At 39.5% G+C, this 24,965-nt stretch overlaps 1 protein-coding gene across 1 annotated transcript in view; it reads left to right on the top strand.

The window, feature by feature from the left end:
* Positions 1 to 24,965, top strand: part of Zfx (zinc finger protein X-linked) — a 37,829-nt gene that overhangs the window by 5,493 nt on the left and 7,371 nt on the right. Inside the window, exons 2-3 of the mRNA XM_059250279.1 lie at positions 7,412 to 7,500; positions 11,976 to 12,545. Of these exons, the coding sequence (XP_059106262.1) occupies positions 7,440 to 7,500; positions 11,976 to 12,545 (631 nt within the window). The 5' untranslated portion in view covers positions 7,412 to 7,439. The remainder of the gene's footprint in view (positions 1 to 7,411; positions 7,501 to 11,975; positions 12,546 to 24,965) is intronic.

Here is a 24,965-nt window from a genome sequence, read left to right as displayed (position 1 = left end):
TAGTAGAGATTGACTATAGGGCCTTGTGCATGCTAGGCAAGGTACTTCACTTCTGAGCTACATTCCAAGCCCTCTTTTTTACTTTTTCAGACCGAATTCACTTTGTAGCACAGTCAGGCCTCAGTCTCCCAGGTAGGTAGGGTTATAGGCCTGTGCGACCAGGCCCAGCTAAGGGGCAGTGTTTTAGATGGCTTATAGTTATTGTGCAGGCTATGATACTTGGACATGGAAAATGTAGTACTTTTCCACCACTGAAGGAAAGCCTGACTGATTTTCTTCTCTCTTGTGTACTCATACTAGAAAGGATGCTTGTGACTTAGACACTGACTGTTAACAACACAAACAGAGATTTTCATTGGGGCTGAGGAAAGTCTCCCGACTGTCAGTGTAACTAATTTAGCAACTTGTCTCTAAATGTGGACAACCAAAAGGAACAATGCTTTTGAGGAAAACCAGCAGTTTGGAAGGGGCTTGCTTCCAAAACAACCAACTGAAAAATGAAACCCTAGAGAAGAAAGTGTAATGTCAGGTATAGAATAAACATTGGGATCTCAGAAATATCTGGGAAGACATTTTGTCCACCAAAAAAATTTAGAAGATTGCTATAGGGGAAAAAAATTAACCACTAACCACCCCTGTTTATTTAGGAACTTAAAATAGGATCTCTTGCTAGGTGTGGTGGTGTACTCCTTTAATCCCAGTGGAGGCTGGTGGAGCTCTAGATCCAAGGCCTGCCAGGACAGCCAGGGACAACGTAAGAGAGATCTTGTCTCAAAAACAAAACAAAACAAAAGAAAACAAAGCATCTTACTTGTGACTATCAAGTTAGCTAGTATAGAAAAGTTAGTAGAAAAGTGAATACAATAAGAGGAGAGTTTGGGGTTAGGGAGACAGTTCAGTGGTTAAGAGCACATACTACTTACAGAGGAGCAGCATCCATGTTGGGCAGATGACTAGCACCTGTGACTTCAGCTCCAGAAGCTCCCACACCTTCTGGGTTCCTGCACTCACATGCACATACCCACACACACAAATACATAATTCAAAAGCAAATATGAGGAAAGTTAAAGTGATAACAGGACAGATGTAGGAGGAGTACTTATCCTGTAATAGAAATTGTAATAAGAGTCAATAGAGAAGCTAGTAGAGGGACGCAGGAGTTTGAGACCAGCCTGGGGCTGCATGAGTTACAAGGCAGCCTTCACTGAGACCCTACACTAAAAAACAAAAAGAAGACTAAATAGAGAAAATGGAAGGAGCTGCCTAGGGTCCTCCTATCCTAGCTCAGTGCTAGAGCTAGGCCATGTACTAGGTCTAGAATTAATCTCTAGTTCTGAAAAAATGCATTAGCAATGTGTGAGAAAAAAAAAAACCAAGAAACTAGACAACATGCAAGACTTTAGCCAGACTTTATGGCATAGACATGTGATCCCAGCTAGTAGGAAGACTGAGGCAGGAGAATAGAAAGTTCAAGGTCCGCCTGGCATACAGAGTAAGTTAAAGGCTGGCTGGAGCAACTTAGTGAAATGGCTTCAAGAAGGGAAAAAGAGGGCTGGGAGTCAACTCAGTGGTAGAGCACCTGCTCTGTGTTCAAGGCCCGAGAAACTTGTAGTGCCCAAACCAAAAATGTCCTTTGTTTAAGAAGGGGTCAAATCTTGATTGAAGGGCCCACTGGGTGTACATGTCAGTTGAAAAGAGCTTGGTAGAATAATAGCAGCGGAAATAAATAAAAACTGATGAGATTTAAGACTACTTGACTTTAGGTGGCCATATAGCAGTTAATTTAATCCCAGCACTTGGGAAACAGAGGCAGGAGGATCTCTGAGTTTGAGGACAGCCTGGTCTAATGGTTCAGGACAGCCAGGGCTACACAGTAAGACTCTGTCCCAAAAAATAAAAATAAAAAAAAAGAACTGACTTTGAGGGTTAACCTAAGAGAAATGAAATACGACTCCAGATTTGAGACTGGAAAAATGGCTGCTAATGAACAGTGTGGCAAAAAATTGGGAAAGAAATCTAACTTTGGAGGGAAGATGTTAATCAGGTTTTAATAGCTGTAAATTTTTACCATTTCCGATTGCCAAGAAAAATTCTGGACAGGTTTGCTTTTGTTACTGTTTGTGAAGTTTGAACCATTTCATCTACCATATATAATACAAATTAGTTCTCTGAGTGTGACAGAAAAGATTGTAGTCAGCCATACATTTTATTACATTAAAGTTCTGGGGGACCACAACCAAAAAAGTAATTTTTGTATGTGTATATTAGCCGTGTGTGTGTGTATATGTGTATATATATGTATATATATATATGAATCCTGTTAATTTGCCTAAGAGAGTAGTCAAAGAAGTATGCACAGAAATAGAACACAGCTGGATTGCCATGCATTTGAGGCCAGCATGGACTGCATTGCAAGACCCTGACTCCCTCTCTACCTCCCCACCTCCCCAAAAGGGAATTAAAGAACTGTAAAACAAGTAAATTCTCCCAGATTCCTAATTTAAGAGAGAAAATGCCAGTGCTGTTCCTGTTGGTGGGGGCGTTTATTGCTCCATTTTAAAGATTGGAAGGAAAGAAGCTTGGGGGAATTGTGTGGGTTTCACCCAGTTCAATACTTCCCTTAAAATTTCATTTTTCCATTGTGAATTCTTTCAGAATCATGACTTTTGTACCAGGAGGGGATATTTTTCCAAATTGGGGTGAGTCTCAGGTGTTTTGAGGGTGTTTGAGAAAAGTAGTAATAATTTGGTTCTTTGTTCATTTGGATTTCATCTTGGTGCTCTGAACCATTCTGTTTATTTGGCTACTTTTGGGGATTGGTTCCTGCTCTCCAGCACGCAGACACTTCCCACAGACAAACCTATGTCATTGTTGGCCCACCCTTTTCAATCACCCTTACTTGATTACACTCCCGAGAGTTTTTCTAAGTCATTTCCATTCTAACAACACACTTTCATTTTGAGTGTCAGAGGGGTTACAAAGCCCTAGGTATAGTCATTTCTGCTTGTAAGTACAAAATGTGTTTTTTTCCAAACCTGTTTGAGTTTTGTGATGGCACTCTTCCATGTTTGCTAGAATATGTTATATGATAAAAATAGAATATGTATATGATAAAAAGATGAGAATAACAGCAAAGAATTCTCTCCTGCATGTTGGGTTCATATTGTAGAACTTCTGAATGTTGGGGGGCTGCTGAAGTATTCTGAGCCCAGGGGAGTGCCGTGATCAAAGCAGTGGTAGGAGGATTAGTCTTCCACAGATAGCAGGAATGCCTCAGAACTTGGCACCAGCTCCTACTTGTGCTGAGTTCCTAGTCATTTGTTATGGGAGTGGCAGAAAAGAGCAAGGCCACTTGAGAGGCTATTTTCATGCCTCAGGGATCAGGAAGTATGAAGCTGAGAGACAACAATAAGACTGGAGATCATAAGAACTGGGATGGATTGCTGAGAAGTCCTGTGGAGAAGTAGTTGACAAGATCTGGCACCCTGGACTGACTGTGAGTGGGGAAGAAGGAAAAAGGAATAGGCCAGAAGAGTTGTTGGTCTGGTGGAGGCGTAAGATTCTACTTTGAGTTTGAGTACGTAGATTTTGGTGGTCTGTGCAAATGGTTCTTGAGACCAGGGGAGTAGAGAGAAAACAGTAAGAGAAAATAGTGAAGTGTACCAGACTGAGCAGGCTTCAGTTGTGATGTGAGGAGGGAGTCAGGAGAGCTAGCTATATATAGAGAGAAGGGATAGACAAGAGTTAGGATGGCACTTTGAAAAAGCAGGCAGGAGTGAACTTCACAGTCAGTGGGACTGATGATCTGTCAGGCTCTAATCGAAAAGCCAAGAAAGAGAAAAGCTGGATAAAGTAGTTGGATTACAAGTTGAGAATTTGTAGAGTTAATGGGAAATAGTCTTACGTAGGGAGATTGGAGGGATGTGGGGCTTAAGAACCTTACCATATCCCTTTTGTTGCCTTAGTTGGCTTAATTTCATGTAATATTTCATTATGCTTAGAAGGTTAACTTTATCACTTCATAATTGCATTTTTAAAAAGGGAAAAGAATTCTAGCCAGAGGTGATTCTGGTAGGGAGTGGGTGGTGACAGCTTACAGCATGTACACTTTGTTTTTCATGGCTGAACAATTTTTTGTTTATTAATCTAGCCATCATTTGTTTTAATTTCAAATAGTTTTTAACACAAAACATAGCTATTTCTTGGAAATGAATAGAACCATCGCTGGCACTGAAAAACATTTGTTATGTTTTGGGTTTCTTATGATCTTTCTTTATGGAATTTAGCATATAAACATAAGGCATATAGGGGCTTTGCTCTCTTGGTAAATGACTCTTGTACAAGTATGAGGGCCTGAGTTTGGATCTTCAGCCCTTACATAAAATCTGGGGTGAGGTAGAGACACTGGAGCTTATTAGCCAGTCAGCATAGCCAAATCAATAAGGTTTCAATAAGAAACCCTGTGTCAAAAAATAAGGTGGAAGTTTGCTCTTATTTGGGGATCCTAGAATTGTATCTTTAGGTTTCTGTGTATAACCTAAAGTAACCATAGAAGCCAGGAAAATAGACAGCAGAGAGGCTGAAAATGGGAGCTTTAACTGGAGATGGGGAAGAGGGAGCTGGGGGTAAATACATAAAGGATCTTTGGAAAAAGCCATAGGGGAACCAAAAAAAGTGATTTAAAAAACAAAACAAGATGGAGAACAATCAAGGAAGACTCCCAGGGTCGACCTCTGACCTCTGTGTGCACACAGAGGCCCACCTGCACATATGAACATGAAGAAAAAATAAGACATAAAAATAGCCATAGTTAACAAGTACATTAAGATAACATGCTTTGGAAATTCTGAGGAGGGAGAATACATTTTCAGGGTTTTGTGTGTATGTTGGAGTTATAGGGGAGGACATATGCAGGGAAAGAACACAACAGAGATGAGATCTTTTTATTTATATTTCTAATAGTCTTGCTGTGAAGCCAGGTTGACTTAGAATTTGGTAATCCTCCTGTCTCTGTCTTTGAATACTAGAATTACTAATGTGCCCAAGCGTACCAGGCCAGGGTTGAGATGTTCTGCCATTTTTGTTTATTGAAGTGTGTGTGCCTATGTGGTGCTGGGAGGTACTTGGGAGAAAAGTGGGAGAGATAATGATGGAAAGGTGGTTTGGAGTTATAATTTAAGATAGTATGAGCTTTGCCGGGTGGTGGTGGCGCACACCTTTAATCCCAGTACTCGGGAGGCAGAGGCAGGTGGATCTCTGTGAGTTCGAGGCCTGTCTTGTCTACAAAGTGAGTTCCAGGACAGGCAGCAAAACTACACAGAGAAACCCTGTCTCAGGGAAAAAAAAAGATAGTATGAACTTCAACTTTGTTTCAACAGGAATGGTGCTTAGAGAAATGACTATTTTTGTTTTCATAAGCATATAGTATTTACTAACAAAGCAAATTAGAGACCAAAGAAAGATGCATCTCATAGCTCCATTTAGTTTGAATTAAAAAGTGAGAAAGTAGAGATAGGGAAACCAATGAGGAGGTTTGTGCAGAACTTAGAACACAGGCAAGTAAAAATCTTTGATGTCTGAGCTTTTGAGATAATAATCAAATAGTATTTGGTAATACATTACTTGATATGTTAAGATTTCTTTTTCTAAAGTAGATGAGATAGAATTAAGGTCATTGGGATGTCTTGCAAAATCCCAAGGCAGGATAAAGCGGGGCCTCAGGAAATTCTGGGCTCAGGATTCAAAAATCAGTTGGGAAGCTCCCTCTTTCCCCTTCATCTACTTTTGCAGGGCATTCCCTTGATTCCTTTTGTTTGTAGACTTTATTTTACTAGTCTAAGCCAAAGTGGGAGAATGACTTTCCTCAGTTCCTTTGTCCTAGCAGCCTAGACTGAGAGATGGAAGCAGGCAGAGTGAATGAGAGAAGAATGAATGGAGGAGATACTCACTTGTTCTTGCCCATGGTTTCAGATTTTTGAGAGTAGGAATTTGATATTTTTGTGCTCAAAAATGAACTTAAAAAAATCAAACCATTCCATAGCTAGTGCTAATGGCCAAAAGACTTAAATACACTGTGAAAATTGAACTTGCATAAACCAGGGGGGTAAAAAAGGTGGTGGTACATTCCTTTAAGGCAGATCTCTGAGTTCAAGGACAGCCAGAGTTGTTACACAGAGAAACCCTGTCTCTAAAAACCAAAAACCAAAAAAAAAAAAAAAAGGAAAGAAAATTCACTGTATAACAGAATTCCATAGTGTGCTTACCACAGTTATGTTTACTATAATTATGTACTTTGGGGTTCTATGATTGTTCAGTATAGTGGTTGAAAGAGAGAGCATATAAGTTTAGAGAAGTAATGCAAAAATTGTGCAGAAATTGCCCACGATAAATTACAGAATGAATTTTAGTTGAACCTTAAGAAAATTAGTTGCCAGGTGATTGGTGATGCATGCCTTTAATCCCATCACTTGGGAGGCAAAGGCAGGTGGGTCTTTGATTTTGAGGCCAGTCTTGTCTACAGTGAAAAACAAAAAATCATTGGCTGCTTTTCCAGAGGACCCAGGTTCGAATCCTAGAACACATGTGGTAGCTTATAACCATTTATAACTTTACTTCTAGGGGGAACTGGCACCCTCTTCTAGCCAACGGCGTGAGGCATGCATGTTGTACTCAGAGATACATGCATATACATAAGATAAATAAATCATTTTTTTGTTTTCAAGACAGTTTCTGTGTAGTGTTGGCTGTCCTGGAACTCGCTCTGTAGACCAGGCTGGCCTCAAGCTCAGAGATCTGCCAGCCTCTGCCTCCAGAGTGCTGGGATTAAAGGTATGCGCCACCACCGATAGGTGCTGAATTTAGTTTTTCTTTTCTTTTCTTTTTTTTTTCTTTTTTCGAGACAAGGTTTCTCTGTGTAGTTTTGGTTCCTGTCCTGGATCTCACTTTGTAGACCAGGCTGGACTCGAACTCACAAAGATTCGCCTGGCTCTGCCTCCTGAGTACTGGGATTAAAGGCGTGCGCCACCACCGCCCAGCTGAATTTAGTTTTATTTTAGTGATTTATTTGAGACAGGGCCTCACTAGACAGGGTCTTATCTCTGTAACTGAGACTGATTTGGAACCCTCTTATGTAGCCCAGGTTGGTCTTGAACTTGTGAGTCTCCTGCTTCAGCCTCCCAAATGCTGATTATAGATGTGTACCTGGCATGTATCTCAATTTAGAATGAGCTTGAGTAAAGGTGATCCTTTTGATTTATATGTTTATATACTAGATAGATGTTCATCTGTCGTATAACTTGAGTGCTTCAGAAATGTGTCGTATAACTTGAGTGCTTCAGAAATGAAAATGTCACATTAAAAAAAAAAAAGGATACCAAAACTAATACTGGCTTCACTTTTCCCCTTGATTTAGGAGTTGTGGCTGATGAGAATTAAAGGCCATGGATGAAGATGGACTTGAATTACAACCACAGGCGCCAAACTCATTTTTTGATGCAACAGGTATAATGACTTGGATTGTGCTCTTTTTTTTTTAAAGATTTATTTATTTATTTATGTATACAGTGTTCTGTTTGTATGTACACCTGCACACTAGAAGAGGGCACCAGATCCCATTATAGATGGTTGTGAGCCACCATGTGGTTGCTGGGAATTGAACTCAGGACCTCTGGAAGAACAGTCAGTACTCTTAACCTCTGAGCCATCTCTCCAGCCCAGGATTGTACTCTTTATCTACCAAATTGGGAGTTTGTTAGGGCCCAATTGCTTAACTCTCACAATGTTAGTCACTCTTGGATTTCAGAATCTACAAATGGGAAAGTAAATACTTTATCATCCCCCTTCCCAAAAAATTGGCTTCCTCATAACCGACTTTAATATTCTTTTTTGTTTGGTTGGGTTTTTTTGGTTCTTCGGGACAGAGACTTTAATATTCTTGTCAGTACAAGTTGAATAGCCTTAATGTGAAAATCCCAAATGCTTCAAAACCCCAAACTTAGGAGTGCTGACATGACTCCACAATAGAAAGACCATTCCACACCTCACTTCATGGCATGGGTTGAAGTGAAAACACATGCATATGAAAAAGTACTGTGAAGAGTGACTTGTAGGCTGTATATGTACGGTGCATGTAAAAGAAATGAATTTCATGATACACATATATGTGATGTAACAGGCTTTCTCTGGGCCACCAACCAGCTCTCAAATCATGACATGGAGACTTATTAGTTATGAATGCTCAGCCTTATGCTTGTCCCACTAGCTCTTATAACTTAATTTAACCTGTTTCTCTTCATCTGTTTTACCTTGGGTCTTTTTACTTTCTTTCATTCTGTATGTCCTACTTTCCTGCTTCCTCCTTGTCTGTCTTTCTGGCAGCTGCCTGGCTGGCTGCCCCGGCATCTCCCTCTTTTTCTCCCTTGATCTCCTCCCTCACACAGCCTAGATTCCTCCTCCTACATATTCTCTGCCTGCCAGCCCTGCCTATCCCTCCACTGCCTACCTATTGGCTGTTCAGCTTTTTATTAGAACAATCAGGTGCCTTAGGCAGGCAAAGCAACACATCTTTACATTGTTAAACAAATGCAGCATAAATAAATATAACACATCTTTGCCTAGTTAAAGTAATAGTCCACAATATGTGAATATTGTAAAAGATGAAAAGTCTGATATGCTAAACACCTCTGTTCTCAAGCATTTGGTTTTAGTTTTTGAAAAACCTAGGCTGGTCTTGAATTCTCTTATCCTGCCTCAGCCTCCTGAGTTCTGAGACTATAGGTGTGTGCCACTTTCATGGCCTGACTTGGTCTCAAGCATTTTAAATAAGGAATATTTGGTCTCTGACACAGCAGTATCAAACTCTTAGTAGTTTCTTTACTTACTATCATCTTGCTCAGTTATCACCCTGAGTTCTGTTCCTTGTCTCTAAAACAAATGCTCCTTAATCACATCTGTTGCACCTGATTCCTGCCACATAGTCTCTTGTCTCAGTCTTCGTCAGTGTTTTAGTCCAGCTCACTAGTCAGAATATTTAGCACAACATGGAGATGATCAGATACATTTGTTCTCTATCACCCAACAGATAAAGTATAAACCAAGGGCCTCCGTGTCCCTAACACTGTCCTACTTTTACAGCCTCGCCTCCTCACAGATTCCCACGAAGAGCCTTGTCAGGAAGACAGTCTTGCTTCACTCTCCAGAGTACAGAAGGCTTTATGTAGTTTTTAACATTGAAGTGGGTATACTAGGTTTTAGGACATTTAATGGTTTTATATCACACTAGCTGAACTATCATAATAAAGTGTTAACTAATTTCCTATTGGCCTTTAAATGATCAGGTTGGCCGGGCGGTGGCGGTGCACACCTTTAATCCCAGCATTCGGGTGGCAGAGCCAGTGAACTCTGTGAGTTCGAGGCCAGCCTGGTCTTCAGAGCGAGATCCAGGACAGGCACCAAAACTACACAGAGAAACCCTGTCTTGGGAAAAAACAAACAAACAAACAAACAAACAAACCCAGGTTGTAGTATATTAAATAACTCTATCAGAAAGTTACATATTTAGTAGAAAAGGGCATTCATTTTTCATAGGATGGTCTTTCAAGTTTGGTGATTTCGTTTTGATAATGATAAATGCATAATTTTTAATACTTTATTAAACATGAAGTATAATTATAGTTCTTGAAAAAAGATACTAAACACAGTGTGACAAGGAAAGCTAGCTAGTGTACTAAGTGGTAGGGTGGAAGACTTTCAGTTCAGTCCTCATTAACACTTCTGGTATTCGTTCATCTTAGCAAGTCACTTACTCTGCCAGGGCCTCCATTTTTATGTCATGATAATAAGGAAACCTCTCCTTACAGTTTTTCAGAACACTTCCCATAGATTCCCGTTTTATCATCCCGATCTGTGAAGTATGCATGGCAGATACTACTGTCTTTATTTTTCTGATGAGGAAACTGAAACTCAGAGGTTAAATGACTTGCCCAAGGTCACAAAACTATTAAGTGTCTAACCCTCATCTGTGAGTAACATTTTGTAAACCATGCCTGTGCCACTAAATGCTTCAATCTCGCTGCCTGCCAGATGGATATTACTGTTGTATAGCTTCATGATAATGTTGAAATTTTTGAAAATAATGAGCGTAAAGCCTTTTATAGAAATGATATGAATTAAAGTAAACATACTCTTTGCTATTTGTAGAAGTAATTATGGTGGATATTAACTGACTTTAAGACTTGTCGTCATTTTTAAAATTCTTTGGCCTTGTTCCCCCCCCCCCCCCCCCCCCCCGAGACAGGGTTTCTCTGTGTAGCTTTGTGCCTTTCCTGGAACTCACTTGGTAGCCCAGGCTGGCCTCGAACTCACAGAGATCCGCCTGGCTCTGCCTCCCGAGTGCTGGGATTAAAGGTGTTCGCCACCACCGCCTGGCTGGCCTTGATTTTGTTGTTGTTGACAGATACACTTTTTTTTTTGTTTTTGTTTGTCCAGAGGTACAGTGATTGATTTAGGTACCTGCTTAGATTTAGCTTTGTCTGAGAAACAAGCAGAATCACTGATCTACTGAAGACATTTTTTTTATACTCAAAACTTATAGAACTTTCTTTTCTTTTCTCTGGACTGGCAGCCAAGATACTAGATTTGTTTTATTTTATTTTGTGTTTCTCATAAGGATGTATAATTGTTCCATTTGCAGCATTTGTTGAGAGCAATATTTACTGAGCACCATATGCTGTGCAAACTGTGATCTCAGTTAAGTCATTTAATCTCTGGGCAAAAATTGATTCATCTATCACTCCTTTAATTGAAATGGACTCTAGCAGAGTTTCCTGTATTGTGAGGAGCTGCTTTTAGGAGTGACACCAGGGAGGAGGCTGGATAGAATCCAGTACTCTGAAGTTTCGGGTGGGTTCCTTCTACTACCTACCTTTATCCCACTGCTCCTTGGCAGTGGCGTTTCTGTTCCCTATCCACAGAGACAGATATCCTCAACCAAATTCTCTTCTGTCCTTCTTTTCATTTATGCCCTGATCCTTTCATGTTCTAGATAGAGGTTGGATTTTCCAATTCCATAGTCAAGAGGTGGAGATTGGTGGTGGAGCCAGAACACCAAGGAGAAGGATGTGAAGGAAGTAGAAAAAAGAAATTCATGGGAAAAATACAAAAGAAAAAATACAAGTTCAGGAAAGGGAGCTAGAACAAGAAGGGAAATACATGAGAAACACATAATAAAAAAAACTGATTTATTTACCACCTGTACTTAGTTATATTACTTAGTTTTTATAACTATGCCTTAAGTAATTGAATGTGTTTTAATGTGCCTAAAAATTTACTGTCATGAAGTTTTTTGTCTCAGTTGTATTATTATCAATTGTTTTTCCTTATCTATTGATTTGGGATGAGTACTTAAGAGTATGCTAAAAAGTATATTTTTAATTTTATTTAAAAATAGATTTTTTTTCAAAGCATAGGATTCAAAAGAATCTAAGTGTTTGAGAAAACTGATGAGCTAGCATATCTTGGGAGAAATTGAATAATAATTTTGCTAGTTGAAATATTCATTTAGTCTTGAAATTCATGATTTTATTTACTTACTAGCCACTGTTGTATTGCTGTGAAGAGACACAATGACCAAGGCAACTGTTAGAAGAGAAAGCATTTAATTGGGGGCTTGTTTACAGTTTCAGAGGTTTAGTCTGTTAGCACTGTGGGGAGCATGGCTGGAGAAGTAGCTGACAGCTACAGAGCTACATCCTGATTGGGAGGGAGGGAGGGAGGGAGAGACAGAGACTGGGCCTACCGTGGGCTTTTGAAACCTCAAAGCTCATCCTCAGTGACACACCTCTTCCAACAAGTCCCCACCTCCTAATCTTTCCCCAAACAGTTCCAGTCCCTGGTGACTAAACATTCAAATATATGGGTTTATAGGAGTCATTTTATTCAAACCACCACCCTTATTTATGAGTTGGTTTACTTTTCAGGAGCTGGTGCTACACACATGGATGGTGATCAGATTGTTGTGGAAGTACAAGAAACGGTTTTTGTGTCCGATGTTGTGGATTCAGACATAACCGTGCATAACTTTGTTCCTGACGACCCAGACTCAGTTGTGATTCAAGATGTTATTGAGGACGTTGTTATAGAAGATGTCCAGTGTCCAGATATCATGGACGAAGCAGATGTATCCGAAACAGTCATCATCCCAGAGCAAGTGCTGGACTCAGATGTAACTGAAGAGGTTTCTTTAACACACTGCACAGTTCCAGATGATGTCTTAGCTTCTGAAATTACTTCAGCCTCAATAGCTATGCCTGAACATGTCTTGACAAGTGAATCTATACATGTGTCTGACGTTGCTCACGTTGAACATGTGGTTCATGATGGTGTAGTGGAAGCAGAAATCGTCACTGATCCTCTGGCCGCCGATGTTGTTTCAGAAGAAGTGTTGGTAGCAGACTGTGCCTCTGAAGCAGTCATAGATGCCAATGGGATCCCCGTGGGCCAGCAAGATGATGACAAAAACAACTGTGAGGACTACCTTATGATTTCCTGTAAGTCTTGGGGTATAGTGTTTGTCAGAGGTGATGCTTTTCTAACTTAAGCCAGGGGTGGAACTTTCTTAACAAATGTTCATTAAAATTAAATGTCTAAAAATACCTTATCCAGGGGTGGTGGTGCACACCTTCAGTCCCAGCACTTGGGAAGCAGAGGCAGGCGGATCTCTATGAGTTTGAAGCCAGCCTGATCTATATAGTGAGTTCTAGGACAGCTAAGGCTACATGGTGAGACCCTGTCTCAAACAAAACAAAACAAGGTAAATCTCTGTAAAATGAGTTTTAGTTTGGAGTCTGTAAGGTAACTGAAAATTGTGAAAAGTAAAATTGTTGACTTGTTTCTATATAAAGGTGTGATAGGCCGGGCAGTGGTGGTGCACACCTTTAATTCCAGCACTTGGAAGACAGAGGCAGGTGGATCTCTGTGAGTTCGAGTCCAGCCTGGTCTACAGAGCGAGTTCCAGGACAGGCTCCAAAAAAAGCTACACAGAGAAATCCTGTCTTGAAAAACAAACAAACAAAAAAAGGTGTGATAGAAAGAGGTGGTTTCTTCAGTTACAGAAAGACAGTCTATAACTTTGCAAAATCATGAAGGATGTGATTTAGGCCTCTTTTAGCATGAGGAACCCTCCTCACATAACTTGGGAAAATGCATGACCAAACTACTTATATTCTTGTATGCTTATAGGTACAGGAAACAAAGCACTGGACAGAGAAAACCTGGAGTATGAACTTATGTTCTTGGATGTACAGTAATCCTTATATGTACTTGAATTGTATGTCAAATACTATTTGTGGAACAGAATTTCAAGCCTGATGAGTAGAGCAGAGAGGCAAACTAAGGTGGTGTGGGAACAAACCTCCAAGTGTTTTAAGTTGGCATCTGGGAGAACAGCTCGCTCTTCTTATAACATTGTCTTTCTTGGTACTACTTTCAGATAGAAAATTCTAGGTTGCATAGACTACAGGTCTACCCAGTATAAATTCTTAACTCCTTACGGCACTAAATTTCAGTAAATAGACTCATATACTATTTATAAACTTGCCTAATTGTTTTCATATATGAAATTAGTATACTATATAATAGAATCAACCAGTATTTTATAGAAAATATCTTAAAAGTTATTGAGGTATTTGAACCCAGGTGTGGTGTGTGCATACTTGTAATCTCAACTGTCAAGTGGCTGAGGAAAGAGGACGTCTACAAGTTTGAAGTAAGCCTAGGCTGCACAGTAAGATACTGTCTCAATAAGTTATGATAGAACTTTTGAAAGAAATAGTCTGTAAAAAGGAAGAAAAAGCATTCATTCAGCATGTATTTATGGGACTTGTGTGTTTGGCATTGCTGTAGGTGGTCCAATTATTGAAAATTCTAAATATGTAAAGTAGAGAAAGCCACTCACTGTTCCTAGAGGGAGCAGAAATCTTCCACACATGTGCCCCACGCACACGCACAATAATAAAATAAAAATTTAGAAAAGAGTATGTATAGTTATAAATTTTATTACATTGCCTCCAAATGTTTTGCTTAATAGAATTCCTCCTATGAACTTTATGAGGTTATCTATTTTTCTATATTCTAACCAACACACAGCAGTATTTTCCTGGTTTTCGCTGGTCTGCAGAGGAATATGTGATATAACTTATTTCCAGTTCACTTTATTTTGGAAGATAATCCTTGTAGCAGTAGAGAATAAGAATAGTGAACAAGAGACTAGTGATAGACAGTAGTTCACGAAAAAAAACCCTCAAGTTGGGGTGTGGTGGTGGAGTTCTGTAACCCCAGCACTTAGGAAGATTGAGTTCTAGGGCCAGCAAGACCTGTCTCAAAAACAAAACAAGAGCCTGGTGGTGGTGGCACATGCTTTTAATCTCAGCACTGGGGCAGGCAGGGGCAGGCAGATCTCTGTGAGTTCAAGGCCAGCCTGGTCTACAGAGCGAGTTCTAAGACAGCTAGGGCTACACACTGAAGCCCTGTCTCAAAACAAAACAAAACAAGAAAAATAAACATCCCAGAAACTTTGATTGTGAAGAGGATTGAAGAGAGTTGAACTCCAAGATTAGAAAGTAAAATGGATGAGATTTAGTCTCATATAAGATAGGTGGGACTTGGACTGAGAAAGATAATGCAGAGATGACTGGCATTTGACCCTAAGATTTCTACCTTGGAAGATTGGGTCATTATAATCATTCAAGAGGAGGAGTAGGTTTGGTGGGTAAAAATTATTTAGGATCTGTTAAAAAATGTTAGTTGCTTGCTTGTTGGAGACAGCCTGATGGTTGTTCTTTCTTGGCAGTTGAAAATGTTGATCTACTACTTTGGAGAGGGGAGAAATTGGTGAGGTAACAGAATGTAGGAAGTGTTTCACATGGAAATAGTTGGTGTTTCCCAGAGAGTACCTGCAGAATAACAGTATCAAGTATGTGGTGCAGCTACTGTGGAACCAGTATGGAGATTCCTCAGAAATGTAATAGAACTAATATATGACTCAGCAATACCACTCCTGGGTATCTACTCAAAGGAAGGACTCTTGAGTCAGTGTACCACAGAGAAACATACATGTCCAAGTTTACTGCTGCATTACAAGAGCCAACAAATAAAACCAGCTAGATATCCACCAGCAGGTGAATAGATAAAGAAAAGCGATAGATATACAGTAGCACTTTTTTCAGCTGAAAGAAAAACAATAATTGCAGGGAAATGGATAAAACCAGAGATTATCATGTTAAGAGAATTAAGTCAGACTCAGACAAATACTGCATGTTTTATCTCATGATGACTCTATAGACTGAAATTTGTGTGTGTGGGGGGGGTAGGTTGCAGGTCATAAAAGCAGAAATGGGACTGTGAGGGGAGGAAGAACTTTTTTCCTTGACAGGATCTCTCTGTGTAGCCCTGGCTGTCCTGGAACTCAAACAGTTCAGGCTGACCTCAAACTCAGAGATCCCCCTTCTTCTGCCTCCTGAGTGCTGGGATTAAAGGTGTGTGCTACCACACTGACAGGGAGGAAGAACTTTTTTTTTTTTTTTTACAGATTTACTTTATGTGTATGAAAGTATGTGTAATGTATACCCAGAAGAAGATGGTGTTGGCTCCCCTGGAACTGGAGTTAAACATGGTTGTGAGCCACCATGTGGGTGCTGAGACTTGAACTCAGGTCCTCTGCAAGAGCAACTTGTGCTATTAACCACTGAGCCATCTCTCCAGCCCCAAGGAAGAACTCTTAAAGGAAGGGGAAGGGAGGGAAATAATGGACTACATATGGCATGAAAGCAAGCGTTCATGGGGAGAGGAAGGCAGCCAGGAATAGCGGGTCATGAGGGTGGATTGAGTAACAGTATAACACATGTATGAAAGTGCCATAATGAAACCTATTTATTACTTTGTGTGTTAACTTGAAAAAGGGTCAAGTATGGATATTTTGGGTATAAAATGACATAGACATTTGAAGTTAGCTTAGGCTATAAGGTGAGACAAAGTCTTATCAGAAAAAGGAGAAGAATTAAGAGAGGCAAATGAAAACTGGAGGTTTTCAGAAGACACAGTGACAGACTTTGAAGGTCTTTTCAACACTATTGAGGGTACAGAGGATTCTTTAAAAGTGTCAGTCCCTGAGAAGAAAGGCTCTTGTTGGGCAATTAGAATGTTGTTGGTGTTTAGATTAGTTTCAGTAAAACATGGGTGAGTGGATAGGAGATGGAAGAAGTTGAACTTTAATGGGTTGATACATCAGTGAAAGTGGTATGAGGGTGAAACTTTGTGAAAGCCATTATGGTTAGTCAAGGGACAGGAAGCAATAGTACGGCTTTTGCTGGCTGGTGACCGGGTGAATGTATGTTGGACATGCTTGTGGTACAGGGACAAACGACTGGACAGGGCCACTCTGACAAGAGAGAAAGGAAGGCTAATAGATGCAAGAAGAGGAAGGGACTGATGTTTAGGGTCATACTGGATGGCTCTTGTGTCCTAGGCAGGGGCATAAAATGTTAGGAAGAATGAGGACCCCCTCTAGAGACAGAAGGTTAGAGGACTATCTGAATGTCATAGCTGTTTTCCCTGTGAAGCAGCTTCATCTCCCAATACAGAATAAACACGAGGTAGGGTGGAAAGGCAAAGGATAGTGAAAAAGGATTAAAAAGCTTGGGTCTGATGGGGATGGGCCAGGGTAAGAGGCTTAGATGAATGTTTAATATAGATGGAACTAAATGGAGCAGCCAGTGAAGAGTAAAGGTACTTAAATTTATAAGTAAGGTACTCTAGTATAAAAATGGTGTTTTTAATTTTATTCTAAACGTTTTAGATTTGTTTTTAGTTTATAAGTGTTTTGTCCTGCATGTACATAATTCATCAAGTGGATACTGAAGTTAGAAGAGGCTATCAGCCTCCTGGATCTGGAGCTATGGGTGATTGTTAGTGTGCTAGGAACTGGACCTGGATTCTTTGCAGGAGCAGCAAGTGCTCCTAACTCCTGAGCCATCTCTCTGCCCCTTTATTTCACTTTTAAAATTGCATTTTAATATTTGTGTGTATGCATACATATATGTGTGCTTGTGCCATGGTGCATGTATAGAGGTCAGAGGACATCTTGTGGATGTTTGTTCTTTCCTACTGTGTAGGTTCCAAGGATGGAACAGGATTGTCAGCCTTGGTGGCAGCCTTTGCCCATTAAGCCATCTTAGCCCAAAATGTAGTTTTGAAATACTAATGCCAGCCTATAATAAGACTAGACAACCCAGCACCAAGGCTAGAGGAAATTGTTGGCTTTGCCCCAGACTGTGAAGGCGGCAGCACTCTGGCTTCTCTCTGCTTTCTGCCTTTCTGGCTTCCACCCTCTTGCTTTCTAAGGGCTTTCTAAGGAGTAAAGCGTAACTGCACACCAGCCTTTTGCCTTTATTGCTTTTTTAGAAAGTTCACCTCTCCAGTAGACTCATTTAAATATATAGAGATAGATTTAGTAATGATTGACACCAGCATACCAAGTGTAGTATTGCAGAATTCAGACTTAAAAAAAATCTTATTTATATTTATCTTTCTTTGAGGTACTGGGGTTTCCAATTTAAGTCAGTTTTAATGGTCCTGAAAAAGTAAATATGGACAGAAGTAAACTTTTTTAGTATATATTGGCATACTTTAATATGTTTTATATATAATAAATATATTTTAATGGGATATTTATTTCATTCCTATTAAAAGAAGTTCAAAGAAAGCAAAGGTGCATTTAAACAGGTGTATATTCTCATGTTATTATCCTAGTTTGCTATAATGAAGTAGTTAGGTTGTTTTAAAATTAGATTTAGAGATAGAGGACACAATGTTCTCTGTTGTACAGACATTTTTGAACTTTTTCTCCCCTCCCCACCATCATCTCTCTTTTTTTCCAAAGTAAAGATCATATTAAATAATCCACTTTACTACGTTTGGAATCAAACCATTGTACTTAATGGTTTGTAATGTGTTGGGAAATTGCTAGTGTTTTCTTGGTTTCTACCTTCCAGCAAAGTTAGTTAGTTCATAAAGCTGTATTTTAATTTCAAACCTTTAAGACTGGCAAAGATTTTTGTTGTAACTGGATAGAGGACCTGTGTGGAATGGTTACATTGAACAATAAATGTGCATTACTTTACATATTTATTTTTTTATGCTGATAAAACTTAAAATCTATTTTAGTGATTTTTCAAGTATGCAGAACATTGTTATTAATTACAGTCACCTGAAAACTTCATTTTTAAAGCTTGTTCGCTTGTTCAGAGGTTTTTTTTTTTTTTCCTCCATCCAAAATTGTGTAGATACATTTCATAGGTAGAGCTGGTCTTAAGTTGCGACTCTATAAAAAAAATGGATACACATGCATGCATATGCATGCACATACATGCACACTCACACAGAGAGGGAGGGAGGGAAGAATACTATTGTGTAAGCATTCCCAATTAGACATCCAAAATAAGTTAATGAATTAATGACTTGAGTATAATGTAAGTTTAGATGCCATAGTATCTACTGTCACTTCAAGCAATCATTTCCTAGTTTTTAGTCTTCAGATGGTTTACTGAAGCTTCCTTGGAGCTGTGTAAAATGTGCTCATAGCCAGGCGGTGGTGGCGCACGCCTTTAATCCCAGCACTCGGGAGGCAGAGCCAGGTGGATCTCTGTGAGTTCGAGGCCAGCCTGGGCTACCAAGTGAGTTCCAGGAGAGGCGCAAAGCTACACAGAGAAACCCTGTCTCGAAAAACCAAAAAAAAAAAAAAAAAATGCTTGTATTTACTGTAGCTCTGTTATTACAATGAGATTGTACTCCAGAATTTCACATCAGTTTTTTTTTGTTGTTTGTTTTGTTTTGTCTTTCAAGACAGGGTTTGTCTGTGTAGCTTTGGAGCCTGTCCTGGAACCCACTCTGTAGACCAGGCTGGCCTCGAACTCACAGAGATCCACTTGGCTCTGCCTCCCGAGTGCTGGGATTAAAGGTGTGTGCCACCACTGCCCAGCTCACTTAAGTTTTTAGGTCAAATGCTGGGCAAGATGTGAAGATGACTTTGGAGGCTTGCTAGTTTCACTTTTTTATTTTTGATTTGATTTTATTTTTTTTTTGAGACAGAGTTTCTCCATGTAGCCCTGGCTATCTTGGAACTCACTCTGTAGACCAGGCTGGCCTTGAACTCAGAGAGATTCTCCTGCTTCTACCTTCTGAGTGGGAGAATTCCTGAGTGGTTTGGAATTATTGATAATTTTTTAAAATACTGAGTTTTAGACACTAAACATATCTTTCTTTACAAACCAGGCGATGAAAATGAAGGCCTGGGTTCTAAATACAGGTGTGTCCTTGCACTTTCCCCAATCTTTCACTCTCTAACTGACTTCAACCATGTTACACACATTCTCAGAGCCTTTGTTTCTTTATCTGGAAAAAGAAGTCAGAAACTTACATGGAAACATGAAGGAAATTGCAAAATGCAATGCAAATGGTAGTTATTATTAGAAGTAATTTTAATTTAAAAAATTATGCACTTCTATTTTGGAGAAACCTTATTCTAAAGTACTAGTTCTTCATGACTGCAGAAGGCGGCACTTATGCAGAAATCATACATATGATGACTCAATTTATTGGAGCTTTCTTTGTCTGTTTTTAGAAATTCATTTCTAATAGTAACTTTAAAATTATGGTGAAATTCTGAGTGCTTAACAGGACCATCAAAGTGTTCTTTTAAAAAATCTCTTCTGTAATATTTTATATTCAGAATAATTTCACAGGTTGAGTAGGTGGGGTAAGTACTCAAGGTGAAAATCTGAAGGTGAATTCTACTTTTGTATAATAGATAGAATGGCTCTGTTATCAGGGAAGTCAGTGTATTTGAAATGTGTTTTCCTACATATTTATGAAAGCAGAAGGGGTTTTCAACCCTGAATTATAAGTAAGGGTGTGACACTTTGCATGTTCAAAGATGGCTAGATTTTCCAGTCATTGGAGGTTTTATAAGGATACTGACTGATAAACATGTGCAAATAGCACGTTTACGCAGAAGGTCATTTGACTTTGTAGTACCGGTTAGAACCAGGTGTTGGTTTGTTTGGGTTTTTTTTTTTTTTTTTTTTTGGTTTTTTGAGACAGGGTTTCTCTCTGTGTAGCTTTGTGCCTTTCCTGGAACTCACTTGGTAGCCCAGGCTGGCCTTGAACTCACAGAGATCCACCTGGCTCTGCCTCCGGAGTGCTGGGATTAAAGGCGTGCGCCACCACCGCCCAGCTGGGTTTTTGTTTTGTGTGTGTATGTGTGTGTGTCACATGTGTGCCCTAGGAGGTTAGAAGAAGGTATTGGATCTTCTGGAGCTGGAGTTACAGGCAGTTTGAGAGCTACCGAGAGTGCTGGGAATTAAACTCCTGCCTTGTGGAAGAGCCGCAGTTGCTCCTGACTACTGGGCCATTTCTCCAACCCAATTTTTGGTGTTTTGCTTTTGACTTTAGTTTTTTTTGAGACAGGATTTCTTTATATAGCCCTAACTGTCCCGACTTTGCTTTTGATTTTTGAGACTGAATTTTGTATTGTGTAGCTTCAGCTTTCTGAATGCTAGGGTTAGTGCCTGGCTTAGGATCAGTTTGTCAAACTTTGCTCTAAGTTTAGGCCAACGTCACCAAACTTGAAGTGTTTAAAAATAAGTACTCCGATGATAATCCGTATGTATTCTAGATTCTTCTACATAGATTGGTGAGATTGGTATCCTTCTGGTGCTAACCTCTGTTTGAAATTGGAATATGACAATTGGTTCAGTTATCCAGATCGTGAGAATATTTAAATTATTGTGATTCTAAAGTAATTAACCATTCACTTCTGAGTGTGTTGGCACATGCTTTTGTTGATTTTTGAAATTATATTTCTCTCTTTCTTTCTCTTTCTCTATGTGTATGTGTGCCTCATGACGTGTATCACAATATGAGGACACTTGCACGAGTTGGTTCTGTGAAGCCCAGTAATCAAAATCAGGTCATCAGACTTGGTGGCAGGCACTTTTACCTGCTGAGCCATCTTGATAGCCCAACACAGACTTTTAATGTCAGTATTTTTGAGGCTGAGGCAGGAAGGATGCTTCAAATTCAAGGCCAGCTTGAACTATAGCATGAATTCCGTACCAGGCTGGGCTACAGAGTGAGACCTGTCTACAAACAAACAAACAAACAAAGTTCCTTCCTTTTCCTCCTTTCCCTTCCATTCTTACCACTCAGAATCAAACCCCTGACTTGGTTCCTTTGTTACATTTTTCTCGAGGTAAGGTACTAGCCAAATTCCCAAGTCCTACTCATCTCTAAATAGGTGTCCAACCCAGCTCTCTTCCTCATTCCTACTATCTATTGTCCTTATTGAAGGCCTTGTTGCTTGTCACCTGCCAGACTCATAAGTGTTCTCCCTGCTTTGTGTCTTGATCCATTTCAGCCTATCTACTTTTTCAAGGCCAACATGATGGTATTAGCAAATGGGCATATGATTCATCATTGCTTAAAGATCTCCCATCACTTATAGCAGATGCTCTCATGCCTCTGGTCAGGGTTAGGGCTTTAGGGCCCCTCTAAATTAGTCTCTCTCTTTTTCTTACTTTCTAGGTCCCATCTTCCTACATTTGGATTATGTAGAATTGCTTGGCTAGGGACTTGCCCCCACCTCAAGTTCCCCAAGGAATTTTGATGTCTGACCCAATTGAGAAACTTCCAGCTTTCTAGGATCAAGTCTGAGCCTCTCTGCCAGGTGCAGGAGGCCCTTTGTGATCTGACTGCAGTTTAGCAGTTGGCTGTATTCCTCACCATGCCTTGTGACACACTTCATGCTCAGTCATTTCATACCATTGTCCTGTGTCCAAATCTGTGTCCATAGTTTGTCCTTTACCTGAATGAAGTAACTGCCTCTTCTTTTTCTGTTAGCCTGAGTGAGATATCCTTTCTTTGTCTACATAGAACCTGTTAGTATACAGTGAGACACTATCATTTTGGATATTAATCCTCTTTTGTGTTCTATATGAACTTACTATTGCGTTAGAGAGCTTAGCTTTCGTATCCTTGTAATGTGAGTAAACAGACATTTGCCTTTTCTCCATAAGTGACCTTCGTGTTCAGTTACTTTAAATTATACAAGGAAAAGTAAAATAATCTATCAACAAATTAGATATACATAAACATATTTCAGTTGTTTTTGAGACAGGGTCTCACTATATTGCCCTGGCTGTCCCAGAACTCACTTTGTAGACCAGGCTGACTTCGAACTCAAGAGATTCCCCCTGCCTCTGCCTCCAGAGTACTGAGACTAAAGGTGTGTGCCACCACCCCTGGGCTGGCCTTGAATTTGCAACAGTCTTCTTGCCTTTTATTTCTGAATACTGGGATTACAAGCATGTATTTGTCTTCCAGCAAGTATATTTTTAAGTGAAATGTTTGGTTTTGAAGCTGGGTGTATATTAAAATATAATTTACTATGTAATAATGTCCTGAGTGTCAGAAGTAGACTAAAATGATTGAGAGAGAATGTGTAGTTTAGTAGTAGACCACTTGCCTATCCTTCACAAAGCCCTGGGTTTGATCCCCAGCACTACCAAAACAAACACTAAAATGTTTGCTTTCGGTGTCCTATGCATGGTTTGGGATCCGTGGCACTTTGCATTTGAATGATTACATTTTGTAATTATTATTTTTGTAAATGACAGATTGGAATAGTTTACAAAAGCCGTTTGCCAGCAGTTCTGTGCTGTGAGTTATTTAGAATTTGAGTGGTCGGGGCTGGAGAGATGGTTCAGTAGTTAAGGGCACTGGCTGCTCTTCCAGAAGACCCAGGTTCAATTCTCAGGACCTACATGGCAGCTCACAGCTGTCTGTAACTCCAGTTCCAGGGGATCCAACAGACACACATGCAGACAAAACACAGTGCACACAAAATTAAGTAAATAAATAGATCATTTTTTAAAGATCAAAGAAATGGTTTTAATTCTTGATAAGTCAGAGATCAGGTTGAAAAATTGTTAGTATATTTTTTTGCTTTGAAATTTTTCTTGCTGTGTGTGTGTGTGTGTGTGTGTATCTATGTATATGTTTGGGTAAGCACATACTATGGCACACATGTGGAAATCAGAGGACAACTTTAGGGAGCAAGTTCTTTTGTTCTATGATGTTTGTTTTACAGGTCAAACTCAGATCTTCAGGCTTGGTGGCAAGTACCTTTAAATGCATAACGATCTTGTTGGCCCAATTCTTGCTTTTTACTGTTGGTTTTGAAATACTGGCCCATCTTTATGTTCTTTACAAGAATTTTGCTTATGGAAGCGCAGTTTTTTAACCTGATGGAGAGCATGACAGGACTTTTGGACATCACAATATGAGTTCTGTCTTGGTTTAATATTGGTTGTAAACTACAGAAGAGATGATCCAGAATTTAAAATGTTATAGTGATCAGAACCACCACCATCTAGCCTTTGTTGCAGTACTAGCTGCTTAAAGAGTCACGCATATGTAAATCTCATTTGTGGTGACCAAAAAAGCTTCTTTAAATAGTTACACTCTTCTCTAGTTTTTCATGTAATGTAGTTGCTTTTACCAATATATCTATCTCCTACTCTAGAGACTAAAAGTTAACAAACTTGGAGGACCAGGACTTGTGTGGCTTGAGATTTAAATTCCGTGTAATTCCAAATAAATCAACCTTTGTAGACATACATTTGCTCTGTTGTAAAATGTCAACAGTACTGTACTGTTCTTCACAGGGTTGCTGGAAGTATTAAGTAGTACTAGTCAATAAATGGTAATTACATTTATTGTTTCTGCATTTAAAATAATCATCTGTCTGCTCTCTCTGGAGTGCAGTCTTACTTTGTTGTATGGGTAACTCCCAATATCTAATGTAAAGACTTAATAATATGTAATTACAATTCACTGTTTGATGAAGTGATTAAAACATAAATGTCTAGCCAGAAGGAAAACAAATATATGTGGGAAGACACCAGAAAGAGAACTAAAAGGAGAAAGGAAAAGGCTTGCTGGGAGCATTGGGGCTTCTCTTTTTAGGCCTTGGACCTGTTTCCCTCTGCTTGTGGCAAGCTGAGCCACATATGACTAGTTGAGCTTAGAGCAGAAAAAAACATTGTCATGTTTCTTTAATAGACCTAACATTAATGAATCTAACTTTTCTGAGAAATTGTTCTAGGTGCTGAGTTCTCATTAACCTTTACCACACTTTCTGTGTTGCTGGGGATGCCCCAAAATAATGTGTACTATAAGGATGCTTACATAGCAATTACATTTTTGGTCCTTATTCAAATCTAGAATTTTTCTTGTGTTTTATTTTCCAAATCATACACAACATTGATTACTTTGGTGACTTCTATAAAGCTTTTTAAAACTGTAGTGTTTGGCCGGGTAGTGGTGGTGCACACCTTTGATCCTAGCACTCAGGAGGCAGAGCTTGAGGCCAGCCAGGGCTGTGACACAGAGACCCTGTCTCAAAAAAAAAAAAAAAAAGAAAAAGAAAAAAGAAAAACAAAACAAAACTGTAGTGTTTGCTCTAAAACACTTTGCTACTTTCTGCCCTCTTTTCTTTGTTTCTATCTTCCATTTTCCATATGGCCCTTCTTTTTGTCTTTAAAAGAGGACAAATTCACATTTCAGAGTTTGTTTGAATTTATATATTGTTGTATTTACTTACCACCAAGGACCTTGACTTAAAGTCACAAGTTAAAGTTGTAGATATGTGTTACTTACATATAAGATATGTGTTGTAAGTTTTTTTGTTTGTTGTTGTTTTGTTTGTTTGTTGGCATTTTTGGGCAAGGTCTCCCATGTAGACTTAAGTTGGCCTCTAACTCAGAGATCTGCCTGTCTTTGACTCCTGAGTGTTGGTATGAAAAGGCATGTGCCATCGAGCCAGCATTTGTAAATTTTAAGCTTTTTTTTTTTTT

Source organism: Peromyscus eremicus, chromosome X (assembly GCF_949786415.1).
Source record: "Peromyscus eremicus chromosome X, PerEre_H2_v1, whole genome shotgun sequence".
NCBI lineage: Eukaryota > Metazoa > Chordata > Mammalia > Rodentia > Cricetidae > Peromyscus > Peromyscus eremicus.
Note: the sequence above shows the minus strand (reverse complement) of the source record. Positions and strands in the feature narration are given on the sequence as shown.